At 40.1% G+C, this 16,337-nt stretch overlaps 1 protein-coding gene across 7 annotated transcripts in view; it reads right to left on the bottom strand.

The window, feature by feature from the left end:
- Positions 1-16,042, bottom strand: part of MAST2 (microtubule associated serine/threonine kinase 2) — a 208,041-nt gene extending 191,999 nt beyond the window's left edge. For 6 of the 7 annotated variants that reach the window (XM_068953003.1, XM_068953009.1, XM_068953004.1 and 3 more), the window contains exon 1: positions 15,659-16,042. In XM_068953003.1, coding sequence (XP_068809104.1) covers positions 15,659-15,838 — 180 coding nt within the window. In that variant the 5' untranslated portion in view covers positions 15,839-16,042. Of the gene's footprint in view, positions 1-6,240; positions 6,260-15,658 lie in introns of those variants that run through there. The other variant, XM_068953008.1, reaches the window with a different exon arrangement.
- Positions 16,043-16,337: the final 295 nt, after the last annotated feature.

Below are 16,337 nucleotides of genomic sequence, written 5' to 3'. Positions count from 1 at the left end.
GGAAAAGGTTCTCAAGGAATTCAAGAAAGGAAAAAAACCAAGCATGTACAGCACTGCAATGATTTTTAGCACTATAATCTAATTGCTTATTTTTTGTAAGCATTCATTTAATGGTGCTGCAAAGGAGTAGCACTGTATAGATCCTTAAGCTAAAATGACATGCAATCGTAGTTGCTTGTCAAGGGCATAAGCCGTTATCTTCTTTGGAAGTACTACATAAAGTACCACACAGTTAGAGACCGATATATCGGCAATGGATTAATTTTTGGAAAGCAACCCACTTCAAACTTGTCTGTAGGGCCTACGTTTAAGATCTAACAAATCATGCAAATACATGAGCACTTGCTTACATGTCATTGTGTTAAACGTAACTTATAAAACGTATTTATTGTTAGCGGTCAACATAGCTTGACTATAAAACCTCTTAATTTACCTAAAGCTCTCTGCAACAAAGAAAATTATTTAAACAGGATTAACGAACATTCAAATCTCTGCAGGTGTAGACATGTTAAACTATTAGCCAGAAAAAAAAAAAAAGACTGTATAAAAAAAGTTTTACTTGAGTAGGTATTCCATGTACAAGAAAAATGAAAAGTCTTTTTTTCTTAAGCCTAATGAGCATAGTTATCTAGGGTCAGCTGGAAGTGAATTCTAGCCAACTACTGAAAAGAAGAATGAAAATTTAAATACAATAAATTGACAAAGAGTACACTAAAATTACTCTAATTTGTAAGAAGAATAACTTTATTTGCTTTGCACTACTTATTAGATTAACTGGAAGCTTTCTGAATTTTTTTCAAGCACTAAAAATACTGCACACAAAATTCCAATTTCCATTTTTGAATCCAGTACTATTTGTCCTTTAAAAAAAAAATCTTGTTATGTCAGGACTGCGTGCATACACCTAAGAGAAGCATTCTTCTTCTTTTCAGCCCTTCCTTCTCACTTCAGATCACGCATGCACGTTCCCTTAACAAAAGGCAGATCTGATACTATCACTAGGTCTGCACTCTAATACACTTCATAATACACTGAGAAAGAAAATTGAAGGCCTAGAGAAAAGATCACAAACCAAATGTCTGTGTAAGTAGCACTTAAAGCAATGCAAGCATAGCATTTATGCTATTATTTAGCACTGAAATTTGCCTTAACTTTCTAGCCTGAACATGTCATACTGAGGGAAGAGGGCCAGCAATTTACCAAGAAGCTGAGGTGAGCCCAAATGTGACCAAAATTGTAGGCTGAATAAGAACTTGAAACTAGGACTCTCCTTAATTGTATCTGTTTAACTCATGTACTGCCAGCAGCGTCCTGAAGAATGTCAGAGGCAGCAGAATCAAGGAAAAGTACACTAAATCAACATAGCCTCTTAGAAACTATAATATATGGGTTTCTACATCAAGACGACAGAAAAACCTTACAGAATTTATTACGTTATATAAAAATGTTGGTATTTTAAAGACATGAAAGAACTTTACAATATTTTTCTGTTTAATAGATTTATTAGAGGAACTTAGCAATAAATCCCAACATTCCCACAAAAATAAATATATAAATTTGATTTAGTATAAGTATTAAGCTTTCAAAATGACTATAAAGCTAAGCACTGTTGCCACAGTAATGTTTTCAAAAAAGTTATATACAGTGTAATATGCACACATTTAACATTCTAAATAAGCATAGATGCCTGTGTACATTCATCTGTAGTTAGAAAGCAGATTACAGAAGAGTTACAGGCAAAATAAATTTAAATCCTTCTTTGAAAAAAAAAAAAAAGAAATCTAGTTTAGAAAACAAGACAATGTTTCCAGTGAATTATCTGATCCTATGAGATACACCTCCCCTTTCTTATCTTTCTCCTTCAATGGGAAGAGGGTTTGGGTTTTTTTGGTTTGGTTTGGTATTTTTTAACTCTTCAGGAAACAACTCCAAGGCATGATTGAATAAGACTAATGATTCTAAGCTTTAATGTTGTTTCTCAGAGGAAGTTCAAGTCGATAACTTTGTTAACAGGTATCCCAGGTGCAGGAATACATTCAGAAGTTCGTTAAAAAGTAGGAGTAAATATTTATAGCTACACACATTACTACCCCCTTTGAGAATCAAACTGCAGAATCATTTTATTTCCCATTGAACCACAGTCTAGAAAATAGGGATATTTTGCGATTTTATATGGTATCAGGTGGAATGTTTCATCCTTACTGAAAGATTCAAATAGTACTACAATGGCTTACACAAGTAAAGTACCTGATCCTACTTTGTAATAAGAGAATTAGCGCCCTTTCTTCTTGAATTCACATTGTAAACACCTAAACCCAGAAGAACTTCATCTACAGAAATAAGAGCAGCAGACCCTGTATAAAGCCTATATCAAACTTAGAAGAAGCTCAAAGCAACAACTATCTGATAGAGTACTTCATACAGGACTCAAAACCAACTACATACTCACTAGTAATGTGGGGGGGGGGAAGGGGGCTAGGGGAAGGAGAGCTTGAACAGTCAAGCATTTCATCTCTCTACCATTAGTATTCTAACTTAGGTATTTCAAAGATTTAAGGTTACAATTGTGTACAGCAGGAAAATTAACGCCTGGTAAGATAAACATCAACAGCAATTCCATAATTTACCATGTCTAAGTTAAGATCCTATCTGCTATAAGTATTAAAAAAAGGACAAAAATTTTGATTTGTCATAAAACTTGGTGTTGCAAGACATCAACAAAGCTTCTCTGAAGGTTTTCTTCCATTAAACTTAGAAGACAGATGTGCCAAGCATGTCATGAGCCCTGACATTACTGAACAGTATCACAATAACAAGTTATCTTTAGCCTCGTACACACTGCCAAATACTCACTTATCTTCTACGTTCTTCTCTATTTAATGGCTATCTAAAAACTAATAGGCATGTACATTTCGATTTGTTAAAGACAGTAATGCATGGCATCAACAAACTAAAATTTGTTTGCCCACTTTTTTTTTCAGGCTTACTCAGATACTTACAATGCAGAAAACCGACTGTAACACCTTCTATTGCAATTAAGCTGCAAGAATGACTAGAACGGAGAACCGCTTAAAGAAAGAAGCAAAGAGCAGAAACACAGCTGCATCTTAAGCTGTGCACATAAGAAGAACTATGATTTCATATTGGCTATAACAAGTAGGAGAATTAGTAGCAAATTCCGCAGGGTGCCCTGACCCCCTTTAACAAGGGTGCTAATTTTTTTTTTTTTTCGGTCAATGAGTTAACTTTCAAATCTCCAACTGTATTTATTTTTGTTCACAATACAAACATTAAGTTTTTGTCACATTCAGCAGGAAAGAGCAAAACAATACAAAGTATCAATTCATATCTGTGTGAATTCTAGCTAATGGCTAAATGTAATCAAGAAATAAAATTACAGTCATTTTCTTTAGTAATGTAAATTTCCCTTGTTTTTCCACTGAGAGGGGTGAGCAAGACCAAGTGATAGGCTAAAGGTTCATTCTATTTACATAAATAAATGTTTCATAGCTATGGACACCTGGAAGAACGTTTCACCTAGTTTTATATTAACGAACATTATGGATAGAAAGCTCTGGGTCACATTTCAAGAACTGATACGTTATCTATATTAATGTGTGATTCTCAGCCCAAAATAATCTAGAGCTTTCTACGTCTGACACACAAAACATATCTAAAATTAAAATATTAGCTGAAAATGTGGAGTTTGGCAAGTGAACAATAATACAGTACATAAAAATATGCATGCTGTATAAAAATGACTGATTTAATAACAGCGCAGACTTCCAATCTTCTTTTGAAAAATGTGGACTTTCTAAAGGAAAATATTTTAAATAAAGTATGAAGCACAGTCTCAAATAAGATCTCTGTTGGTCCTGTTTGAGATTTAGCCCTTAAAATGTACCAAGGCTTAGGGGGCTAGTAGAGAGAAATCCATGCTCAACTGCTGTTCCAGGGCTTGTTTCAAATGAAGCTGCCTACAAAGAAAAGACAAAGGTAATTGATGAACCAAACTTTGGCAGGGGATGGCACAGATCACCTAAATGAGCTTTTTAATTAGACACTCGGGGTGACTTTTTTTTTTTTTTTTTAACAGATGTATAACAAAACTTTAAGTTGTTATCTTAGTTTATCAAGCTCACTTAAATGCGGCACACTTTGCAGGAAGACAAAGAATAGTATGAAAACAGAAAATACTACAGAAATCCTATTTAAACACATCACTTTTTTGCCCAGTTATCACCTGAATAGTACTAGCAGTATAATTATCTGCAGTTAAACTGTCCGAATCTCATTAGCCAAATTCCACACGTTTAAGATAGGCAGGAATATAAACCAACAATGTACCCACGCTGTCCATCTCTAACAATAAAGGCAATGAGGTCACAGGTAACTAGTGGCAAAATAAAATCTAACATGCATGGCACAATGACCTGCTAAGAGCTAGAACACTATTTGCTAACATACATGATGAAGAAAGAACAAAATTAATTTTAATCTGGTTTTATCACTAAGAAAACTTATTTGTAGAAGAAGAAAAAATTTTTTCTTCTTCTTCTTAAGTGAAAGCTCCTGATTCTTTGGAATCAGTATCTGTTTCTGTGAGCCATCTGGAATATTCTCAATTCCTAGCCCAGATGAGATAAGCACATCAATACACAGCAAAAATAACACGCACTTCTGCAAAGATCTCCCGAGGAGAAATTTTCCCTGAAGCTCAAAAGCAGAGCTACATGTATGATATAGGGGGAAAAATATATATATATATCATTTGATTACAAGGTTGTAAATAAAACTACCAATGGTTTTAGAACTAAAGGAAAGAGGACACCCTACAACAGCAGAACTTCAGTTAGCCTTTGGAAACCAAACAAACACCTAATTCTTAGCTTTTCTTAATAGAAATCTCATAAAATGGCAGACAAAGATAAAACTAATTCACAATTCTTATCAAAGTCTGCACAACTAAATAAAGTCTCTATAGTCTTGCACAAAAGCTTCTGCTCACCAAGCTGCATAATTCAGTTCCATCCCAAAGAGACAACAGCCAAATTTTTTTCAAGGACAAGCCATGTATTACTTCCCTTCTGCCTGAGAACACAAACAATGCCCAATTGTCAGGTTTACAAACATCAACAGACATCAAGCTCAAACTGAAAGACTATAAAAGAAGTGCCTGATACACTGGAGAAACATTGCTGCTAACAGATTCTCCTCTGTTCTAAAAACGGGCAGCAAAGAACATCCAACTAACTGAATGCACAATTTAACTTTCAGGGTCGCATATTTTTGCCATCATCTCAACACTGCACAGGGCCAATTGAAGTCAGCTGACTAATAAAATGGAGGAAGAGGTATTTGCTACAAATATGTCACTGCATCTACCTATGCTTAAACTGTCCCTTTAGCAATAGCTTTGCTTAAGGTCACTTCACTTACTATGCAATTCATTTATAGGCTTGCCTCTAAAACTGTGACTACCATTTATTTCTTTAAGGTCTGTCCTGACCACTCAATTTCCTCCGAAAGAATTTCTAAGACTCCATATTATGATTTTTCTCATAATAAAGCACTCACAAATACAGTACAGATTGGTAAGAATCATTTTAGTGACTTAAATCTGTTTTTAACTCTGAAGCAGTCCATTTTTAAGATGAAGTTATCTTGATATGGGGCCTTCTAAATAACTGGGGTCCCACTCCATTTCAAACAAAGAACACCATCATAACCAGAGCTTTTGCTAGCCCTCTCAACAAGTCCTCAGTGAACAGAAGACATGCATCTACCAGAAGGTTAAAAGAATAAATGTTAAAAGATGACGCAAAACATTCAATTATTTCACTGCCTATCAGTACATTTTTCCTAATTAGAACTGCAAGTCTCTATGACATTTTTTTCAGTCCTGTTTTTCCCAAGAGTTTAACACTTTACTCATATTAGTCAAGTTGAATTGTCTCTCATACGTCTTTCTCAGCGAGCTCTCAAAGCCACGTACAAACCTGTGCAGTTTTGCGTACTTGCTTTGTAATGACAACTTGTATTTAAAAAGAAAAGATCGCAAAGAAATGTAATTGGATGATTTTAAACTGAATGCTGTTCAACATAAAGAGCAGCAAATCTGACATTTAATGTCTAGGATAACTGGAAGTAAATATGCACAGGGAGAAGGCCTTCAAGGAAATATGGAATCACATTGTCCTAATTGATTTTTAAATCATCGTAAAACAGAGTATAACTTACTGATAGGTGTTTATGCAGTCCTTCTGTACCTATATAACCGTCAGTGTCTTTAAAAAAAAAAAAAAAAAAGCATGCATAAGCCAAGGTATCAAATTCTGGCTTTTACACATAGTACCAGGAAGGCAAGTTAGAACACTGCCTTTTTTTCCCCCAGTTATGTTTTGAGCTCAATAAAAATGAACAGGTATGTTTTGAAAGATAAAAGAAAAACATGCTTGAGCTTCAACAGATCAATTTGAGAACACTGTGTTCCATAAAAATCTTCAAGTTCACTAAAATGCAGCTGTAGTACATTTTCACATTTTTTCTCCCCAGACACAGTACTGAATTCCCCCCACCCTCCAGCAGTTGTACCACTTACATTTAGTTTTTGTTTGGTTAGGTTAAAAAAAAGAAAATAAAGCATCTCAAGTGTGGGTCCAACTCTACACATAACTGAGTCTTCATTAAGACTGGTATACGCTGCAGCGACAGCATTCATTTACCATTTTATCCATTCTGTGTTCTCTCTTCTGTCATGAAAGAGACAAACGCGTTTTAAGCAGGTTTTGAAGATTTAAAAAACAAAAAGAAAAAAAAAGCTATTTCATTATAAACCAAACAATGCCTTCAGATAATTTTAATACACCGATATGCCACAGAGCAGCTCCCTACAGCCAAGAGAGACATCTACCAAGATATCAAAAAAATTGTGTACTTCCCTCATCTGAAACAGTTTCTTACTTCCTCACTAAAAGGCAGGGTTTTGAGTGACCACAGACACAGCTCTTTCTCCAAAGAGCTGCATTTTGATCAGGCTTCAAACAGTACTGTGTCACCACCAAAAGACACGAGCGACAGCAAAACACCATTTAATCTGCAGGTGAAATTGTGCAAGACTCCACACCATTTGTCTGTTAGGGACGGTAGTTCTTGAGAAACAAGCTCTTGACGGGTGAATAAATCCTTTTGCTTTAGTAGTCTCAATCCACTAAGTTGGTGGTCTTCAATTCTTCCTCAACTCTGGCTAACTCAAGTTCTGTGAATAAGAACTAAGAAAGGGTAGAAACATCACATGATTTAAATAAATGCCCATTGTCATATCTATAACACAATATCTCTTATAAGCACCAAAGCTATCTTGGCTTACAGAGTACAACATGCAGCTCAGCCTTCATAATGGCAACAAAAATAATCTATCAGAGAAAAATGAAGGACTGCCTTTTCCAGCAACTATACCTTCTCAGGTAGGACAACATTCAAATTCTTTGTGCTGCAAGAAGGTACATGAACTTACCCAAGAAATAAGTCAACATCTAAGTTAATAAAATATACCTATTCCTCCAGTGCAATATACATGGATGTTACATGGTTTCCCAAAATGTACAGTCATAAATACATGCATAGGCTGCCTGAAGCTTTTGTACATGCCTAACCTTAGCCTTGGACAACCTGCCATTGTTATCTTCAAGTACTCTGTAATAAATACTAAGCAGCAGCAGCTTTTCCCTTCAAGCTAATAATTGGTCATGATTATAGAAACAAACAGTCCCACAACAAATCCAGCCATTTCTGATGAAGAACTTTTGCTGGCTCCTTCACTTGCATACCCCTTTAGGACAAGAAATACAGAGCACTGCTTAACTCAGATGCAAACCATCAGCAATGTGAACATCTAAATATCCATAATCCCTCCACCATCTGCTTAGCTATTCTAATATGTAAGCCAGATATGAAAGTAATGTAAGTAATACACAGTATTTGCTCTTATAGGTTGCTTGTGACAGGACACTGAAATCTCAAATGGACAAGCTGAATCATCCCCTAGGCTAATGATGCAATGCCTACCTACTTATCGATCGCAGCAGCAGATGAGGTTCATCCATTAATATTCAACTTTTTTGAGGGGGGTGATGTTTTTATGGTATCAGGCCAGAGATGTGCCATATGCCCTTTGGCTCTATTTTGTTATTATCTAACAAGCACACTGCAGAACTGGTCACTTGACTTCACATCCCTCTGGTCTGCTTCTAGATGAGTCTTTTGGCTCAGTGCTCTTATTATCTAACAAGCACACTGCAGAATTGGTCACTTGACTCTACATCCCTCTGGTCTGCTTTTAGATGAGTATTTTCTTGAGTCACATTTTTTTCATACTTCTATACATTAGTATGAACATACAAGCCAATACAGAGTGACATGATGCAAGCAGCGGCCACTGCTGCCTGATCAAAATATAAAAAGGCAGAATTGTGGCTAATGAAGAAGTCAGGCAGAAGCAGCTCTAGCATCAACAAGAATCTGAAGATGATTCAACAAGAACGAGCTGATGGAAGGTAGCCAGACATACCTAGAAGACACAGATAGGCTTGTCCCTTCTCACTTCTTTCCTTGCTTCCTTAGAAAAAGGACAGAGGAGGAAACAGACACAGAAGCAAAAGTGTCATAGGCAACAGCTCTCTTCCCCACCTAATCTTTGGCTTCTTCACCAACTTTATTTCCCCACAAAGAAGGGAGTAAATCTAAACAAGCAAATTCTGAGATGAGTGAGGATACCTGCCAACCAACCATACAAAGAAACTGCACACTGGTTCACTATACTATAAGCTTAAAGGGCTACAATCGGGCATCTTCTCTTACAAAGAAGTTGCTGCTTTCTTGCTCGCTCACTGAGATGAGAAGAGCAGCTGGAAGGCCAGAAAGGAAAAGGAGATGAGAAGAGAAAGTCTGAGGTCTAGCAAGAGCAACTTCTAGTTTTTGTGAAAAGCCACATCCACGGCTGGTAGTTTAGGAGTCTTTACCAGAGTCTTAAGTCTTTTCTTCAGCTCCTTTGATGAAACAGGCACAGGCGAGAATCGCCCTAAAAAATAACTCTAAACTGCAATAATAGCCCAGAAGAGCTAGGAGTAGCTAGGAGTATTTATGTAAACAGATGGTTCCTGATCTCATAGAAGTCAGTAGCACAACATCCCTCCTTGGGTAAGAGGGGACAATGATGCTCATGGAACATATTTGGCTACTTTTATTTATGTTTTGCTTTTATATAATTTTTCGTGTATTAAAAACTATACTTCATTGTAAGTGAAATCTGCATTGCTTATGATATGTCTGTTTGATATTGTTTATCTGCTTGAATTCTGGAAATATACTTCCATTTTCTTCAGATTAAGTTTCATCTCAACTTGTAGGTCTCAGTATAAAGTTAGAAGAAGTAGCTTAGCATTGTGAGCTGTTGACCACAGGGTCCGTGGCTGAGGTAGCGGAACAACTGCAACAGAACTCTGATCAGCAGCCTGAGAGACAGAGCTGTACAGAAAGTTCAGAAGCAAAAGGCAAACTAAACTCCAAAAACTTGCTACTTCACCTATCAAGCAAAAGGGAAGACTCATATTGGAAATAACCAGAGAACCTCAAACTGTTACAAAACCTACCTACAGGGCTCATTACAATAGTGCGTACTGTCTTCAGTAGCACAGGTAGCACCTAGACGGAAAAAGAATTTTTAAAAAAGAAAAAAAGAAAATTATATTTGAAGTACAGAAGTTCTGATTGGGAGAAAAAGAAAAATCTTTTAGATTTTCAGGTTTGCCATTCACCAAGGAAAGCATGGTAAGCTTCTTTGCAGCTGTGGAGAAAAACAAACCTGGCAAGGACTCTGGGGTTTAGACAGTTTCTTCCTGGCCAATCACTGACTGCTTTCTAAGCTGTGAACAGGCTGAAAAGTCAGTGGAAAAGATCCCTTGCTATTCCTTTAAAAAAAAAAAAAAAAAAAAAAAAAAGAGGGAGAGGATAAGCTTTCTAACTTGCTGCTTATAAGTAGACTTAGACCAATCAATGTGATGTCCTGAATACAAGGAGTAGAAATAGCCACATGGGCATAACATTACAAAACTCTTCCTCACATGACACACCCAGCTGTGGTAATGCAATCCCAAATTTGTAACAAGACAAGTATAAAACAGTAGTTGAGAAGTGATCTTGCCTGTGATCACACTATTCCAGGCTGCCACTGGAATACTGTCTACTTTTGGTATATACACGCCAAGAACAATTGAGGAAAAAGTTCAAAGCGCTAGAAAATGGTATGAAGTAAAAAGAGCTTCTCCTGTTCCAACTGAAGATAGACTTTACATTTCAAATACGTATACATGGAAAAGATATCAGATAGCAGAATTCTTACTACCCACGCTAGCACAGGCATATTCCACAGCTGAAAGCTGGAAGTTAGACAAAACAAGCCTTGAAATAAGATGTGGTTTAGTTCCCTAACTGCAGGAATAATTAAACATTGGCAGAGTTTTCCAGAAGAGGTGACAGACACACCATGACCTACTAAGCCTAAGATAAGATCAATTTCTGAATGAGATGTTTCAGTTCATCTCTCAGGACAGTTCCACAGACTGCACATATGGGGAAATCATGCTGGAGAGTCACAATAACCCATTTTGGCTTTAGGACCTATGAAACTACAACGTTTCATAGGCGTCCAGAGAGAAAGAAATACTTTTACTACCCCTAGGTTTGTAGTATTACAGTTCCACATGGTTATAACAGTTAAATTTTTTGATTTTATGTCAGTTATCATGTCCCAGATATCAGGACATATTTTACGATACACAATACAAACAATATACAAATGGCAAAATGTACCTTCTGGGGGATATGCAAGATCTCAGCTTCTTCAGGCACATCAGAATTCACAGGTAGAGACAGTCTACCATACTGACTGCCCTATAAGAAAGGGGCCCCCCAGCATAAAAATGACCAGGAGTAAGATAATTTTTCGTCTTTCTCCATATTACGTATGTGGCTTGCCTGCTGACATCAGCTTAACATCTCCTATATAATAAATACACATGCAGATGAGTCTCCAGCTTTAATAACACTTCAGGCTGACTCTTGGTCAGCAGCAGCCAGGTTCAACTTCATACAAGACCAAGGGTCCAGCTAACCTAAGATCCTGCCTCTAGCACTTGCAGCCCTTCTCGCAACCCCTCAAACTTCTTGTTGAGATTCTGCTACCCTTTTTCCGTCATCTCTTTATTATCCTAGGAGGTCACATCAAGTCATAGAACCTATTCATTAGTCTTCTCCTGGCCCTGGTCACCCACAAGAGGAAGAGATGAAGCTTGACAGAAGTGAGGGTGGAATGCTGACAACCATGGGGTCTATTTTCGTTCCATCATCCTGTTACGTCTCTGAGCAGAGCACGACTGGGCAGCACCCACCAGTCCCATGAACACCTTCACACAGCAGTGAGTGCTGTTCAGGGATATTTTGCTCGGTATCCTCCATTTTTATTCTTTTGACCCTCAACCTCCATCCCACTAACCCTCCAACAATACTTAGGCTTTTCCTAGATCTGTTTACTCTTCCCCTGCTTTCAGAGGAAGGCAGGATTTAGTTTTGTTAGGGATAGGCTTACACCCATTCCTCTTGGAAAAAAGCCTACATGAATAGCCACAAACATCCCCTAAGGACAAGTAAAGGGAAGCATCATGTGCTTGCCCTGTTCTCATGTTCTCCCAGACTCGTTATTTTCAGTTCAGATTTCCTCAGCTGAAACTCAGCCTGTCTATTTAGTAACCTTCAACAGAGTCATTCTCCAAGTACTTGCACTCTGAATGCTTTTCGCATCCCTAATATCCTTCAGCAAGAGTTCTACACACCTATTATCTTTTGCATGAAAGCCCATCTCCTTTTAAGCCTGACTCCTACTTGAATATAAGAAGAAACAAGCAGCTGTTGATCCCTATCTACCCTCTCCACATCATTCATGGTCTTGAGCACTTCCATCATAACCCCCTAAGTCATATCTTCTAAATACTGAATAGTCCTTCATACGAGAACTTTGACTTTAAGTTTAAATAGAAAGTACTAACAAAAGCAACTGACAAATAGAAACTATGATCCATTTGGGGTTTTTCCACAATAAATATCACAATGTCTTAAACTAATCAGATAAGCATGATACGGAAACAATCTAATGCTTAACACACGTCTCCAGATGCCTCCTAAGCAACAATAACTTTACCTCAGCTTCCATTTTTCTCCTCCAAAGTAGTCAGCAAACATATGATGATTAAGCTGATACTTCATGGAAATCCAACTGGGCTGTTTGACAAAGATATCCACATTGGAGCCCAAGGAGGGCCTCTAAGAAGGACAATTCTACTATGAATTAATGAATGATTAACAAATATGAAATAAAAGGCTGGAATAATTGGTCTTTTTCACAAAAAGAACTCCACAAGGATCTATTCTGGGATCAATACCTTTAACATTTTTAAGTGAAATCTAGCAAAGAAGCTCAACGCTTACGTGACAGAGTTGGCTGACAATTGCTTAAAGTTATTCAAGGTTTCAAAAAGCAATGGCTAAAGATCTGAAGACTTGAATGATACTGTGCAAGCCAGCTGTAAAATAGTAGATAAGACCGATAAAAGTAGGTAAAACGAGAGAGACAGACAGACAGACAGACAACAAAAGCATATGTTAGAAGAACAAAGATATTATAAGAATATACTAAATGAATTCACAGAACATCATATGCTGAAATACTGTAGAGCCAGTCCTGATCATTGTTCCCCGAATGGCATTTCCCCCGACCCCTGCATCACCATCTCCAAACTGAAACAGAACCGTAAAAGGTACAGAGAAAATAACATGGATTATCAAAAGGATTGAGTCGCTTCTACCTAGAACCCCTCTGGAAAAATCATGAGCACGGGACTGGCAGATAAAATAAAGACTTACCAAACCATAAGCCACACAGAAGAACATGGATTTTTTTTTTCCACTTTCTCTTCCAATACAAGAATTGATGAACGAGGGATGAGGCAAGCAGGTACAAAGTTCAAAAAACAGCATTCGGCCACAGGATGCTGTGGATGCTAAAAGTATACATAGCTTCAAATACTGATTGGACAGATTCACAGAAGAAAAAATCCACTGGGGGCACTAAAAACAAGTATCACCTCTAGTTCCGGAAGTCTGTGAGCCACAAATTACTGGAGGCTGGGAGAGGTATTTCCTCAATATACACCATACACTGCCTATGCTGTTCTACTCTTCTCTAAGCATCTGCTTTCGGCAGCTGACAGAGACAGGATACTGGGCTAGAGGGATCTTTAATGTGACAGAGTACAGTCATTTTTATGTTCTTAGTTACCTAGTTATTAAGGTTGCCCAACACTAAGTATTTACAGTCACTTTCTACATGTACAAAACTTCTACCACTTCAAATGCAAGACAGAAAGAGAGAGGGGAGAGAGGTTCTCCTTTGAAGACAGGCTGAGTAGATGCTTCCAAATTTTAGCAGCTAAACGCCTCAAAGATGCCATCACACTGAATACTTACCAGCACATAAAAATCTGTTCCTACAGGTTATATCAGGTCTTAATCAGAGTACCTGGGCTAAAAACAAGTTGGCAGTATCTCCCATTAAAAAGGGTTGAGTGCCTCAAACATTGGCATTTCTGAATTTGCAGCCTTTCCTATTTTGCAATCTTACTGCTGTTTTGGTGAAACTTCCTGAATGAACTATACAACATTATACAGTATATAGTGAGTTCTGTATGCATGATATGTAAGAAATTCGATTCACAACTATCAATATCATATGCCAAACCAGTACAACAAACATCCTGTTATTGCATTCAGTTGCTCTACTAATCATCATTTTATTGGGCAGTTGGGAAGAAAGGAAAGGAAAAAAAAAAGTCATCTCTTCTGTTATTAGACTTTTTTCTTCAATCTGAATAAGTATATTAGTGTTATTCAGATGTTCCAGAAAGTGATAAGTATCAAAGGCAGCAGGCACCAGAGCATGGAAGAATAAAGAGGACCAGAATCCGCCCTCTTAACTACCTGGTTTTACAAGGTGCTAGAAAACAAAGAAAACTAGAGCTCCTTTTTTGTTCCAGGTCCCAAACTGGGAATTCTATATTCAAGACAGAACCATTAGTCAAAAGCCACTAGCCAAAAGATAAGTCTCTCATAAACTGAAGATATTGTCTGGTTTCTAAGAATTCTAATAGCATTTTTTCTTCTGGAAGGTCAGGGTGGATTCTGATCCCAGCAAGAACACACGTATCAGTGGAGCTTTTAGACTGGGCTATCATTTGTATCCTACACTTATCTACCATCAGTAGATCCCTGATAACCTGGTAGGCAGTGAATCTTCCTCCAAATTTAACAACTAATCAAATTAAGTTTTCAGTGAAATTGAGCAGGTACTCCTGCTCCACACCCAGAACTCCACAACTAGCATTTCTGTTCCAAAATAAACTTTCTCCAAAATCCAAATGAAAACACCTTTCCCCACCCTTCTCAATTTAGACATACCAAATGATAATTTTAAGATAGCTAGCAGTGACATAGCAAATGTAGACAAAAAGGCCATAATAACTTAGAAGTCAATAAACCAGGAAAGTTATCCTGAAAAATAATTATTAATATTTACTCTTCCTACATATCTGTAATAATGAAATGAAATGTTCATTAGTATTTCTCACAGCACTTTTGCTGAAAGCACTGTACAGACATTAACTCATCACCATTCATCTAAAGCAGCTCTTCCAGAATAACCTAAGAAGTGATAAAAAAACTACAGTTTAAACCCGATAATCTGCAAAGATAATGTAAACTCACGACACCTTTTTGACAAGAAAAGAAGTCAGATAACAGTTCTACGTACTCTCATTTGCAGTAAGCCTTTATATTCCAAATACCTATAAATATCTATTTCCTAAATATATCACTTGTTTTAAAAATTAAGATAAAACAAGCATATCAGAAAAAGTACCATAAGTAACACAACAACTAAGATTAACCTACAGGGAGTCTCTGTGAAGAGGTACACTGTAATTAATTAATACCAGGCAGCATAGAACACTGCATCCTCCCTTAGTTCTTCATCAGCATGCAGGGAAGACTCTTGGCACCAGCAAGACTCCTAGCAGGCCCCCACCACCACCACTTACTCAACACCACGCGTTCAAAACACTGACAAACCACAACTCCGTTTCTGACCACCACGCTTATCCTTTCCTCTTCTCAGAGCATCTATCTGAAGAAACGTGTTTCACGTGAGAGGATGCTCAGAGGACACACTCTCAATAAACCCCGCTGCACACAGCGGAGCGCCCAGCCGACCCCGCCGGAGAACCCCGCACCGTGCTTCCCCCCCGACCACCCGCCGCGGCCCGGCCGCAGGCTGAGCCAGGGGAGCCCGCGCGGCCAGGCGACTGCGGCAGCCGCAGCCCCGGCGGGCGCGGAGGGCGGCACGGCCGGGCGCCGCCGCGGCTCCCGCCGACGCGGGCCGCGCGTTTCCATGCCAACGAGCGCCAACGGCCGCCAACGGCCCGGCACGGCCCGCCGGCCGCGCTGGCGGCCCCTGGCCCCGCACACCGAGCCCCCCCACCCCACCCGGTTTTACCCTCTCCAACGCCTCCCGGTAGGGCGCCCCCACGGCCCTGGCGTCCTCCGGCTCCTTCCTGCCGCCGCCCAACAGAGGGGCTCTCCGCTCCGCCGCGCTGGCGGCCACCGCCCGCCCCGGCTCCCTCCGCGGCGGCGGCGGCGGCGCCGCTTTGTCCCCCCGGGAGCGGCCCTTCCTCATCGCGGCGGCGGCGGCGACTTCTCCTCAGCGGCGGCTGCGGCGCGACGCGGGCCCCCGTGGCGCGGAGCCGGCCATGGCCGGCGAGAGTCACGGAGGGCCGGGGCGGCGCCGCCGGCAGCGCCGCCGACACCGGCACCACCACCTGCGCGCGGGGCGGAGGGACATGCCCGCCCGCCGCCGCCGCCGCCGCCGCTCCCGCCTGTCAGGGAGCGCGCGGGCGCCGCGGCTGCAGCGGCGCCGCCCCCCCTTCGCCGGCTCCGCCTATCGCGAGAGCGCGAGCCCGGCGGCTGGTAGAGGCGCGAGACTTAGCGGGGGGGGGGGGAGGGCGGGGCGCGCGAGACTTGGCACGCGGGGCGGGAGGGAGGTGCGAGGCGGGAAGGGGCGTGGGGCACGCTGGGAAGGCGGCGGCCCGCCGGCGTCGCGGGGAGGGGGGGAGCGCGCCGCCGCGTGGGGCCCGCTGCTGTGGGGGCACCGCGGGCCCGCGCTCCGCCAGGGAGGA

Source organism: Struthio camelus, chromosome 8, assembly GCF_040807025.1.
Source record: "Struthio camelus isolate bStrCam1 chromosome 8, bStrCam1.hap1, whole genome shotgun sequence".
Classification (NCBI taxonomy): domain Eukaryota; kingdom Metazoa; phylum Chordata; class Aves; order Struthioniformes; family Struthionidae; genus Struthio; species Struthio camelus.
Note: the sequence above shows the minus strand (reverse complement) of the source record. Positions and strands in the feature narration are given on the sequence as shown.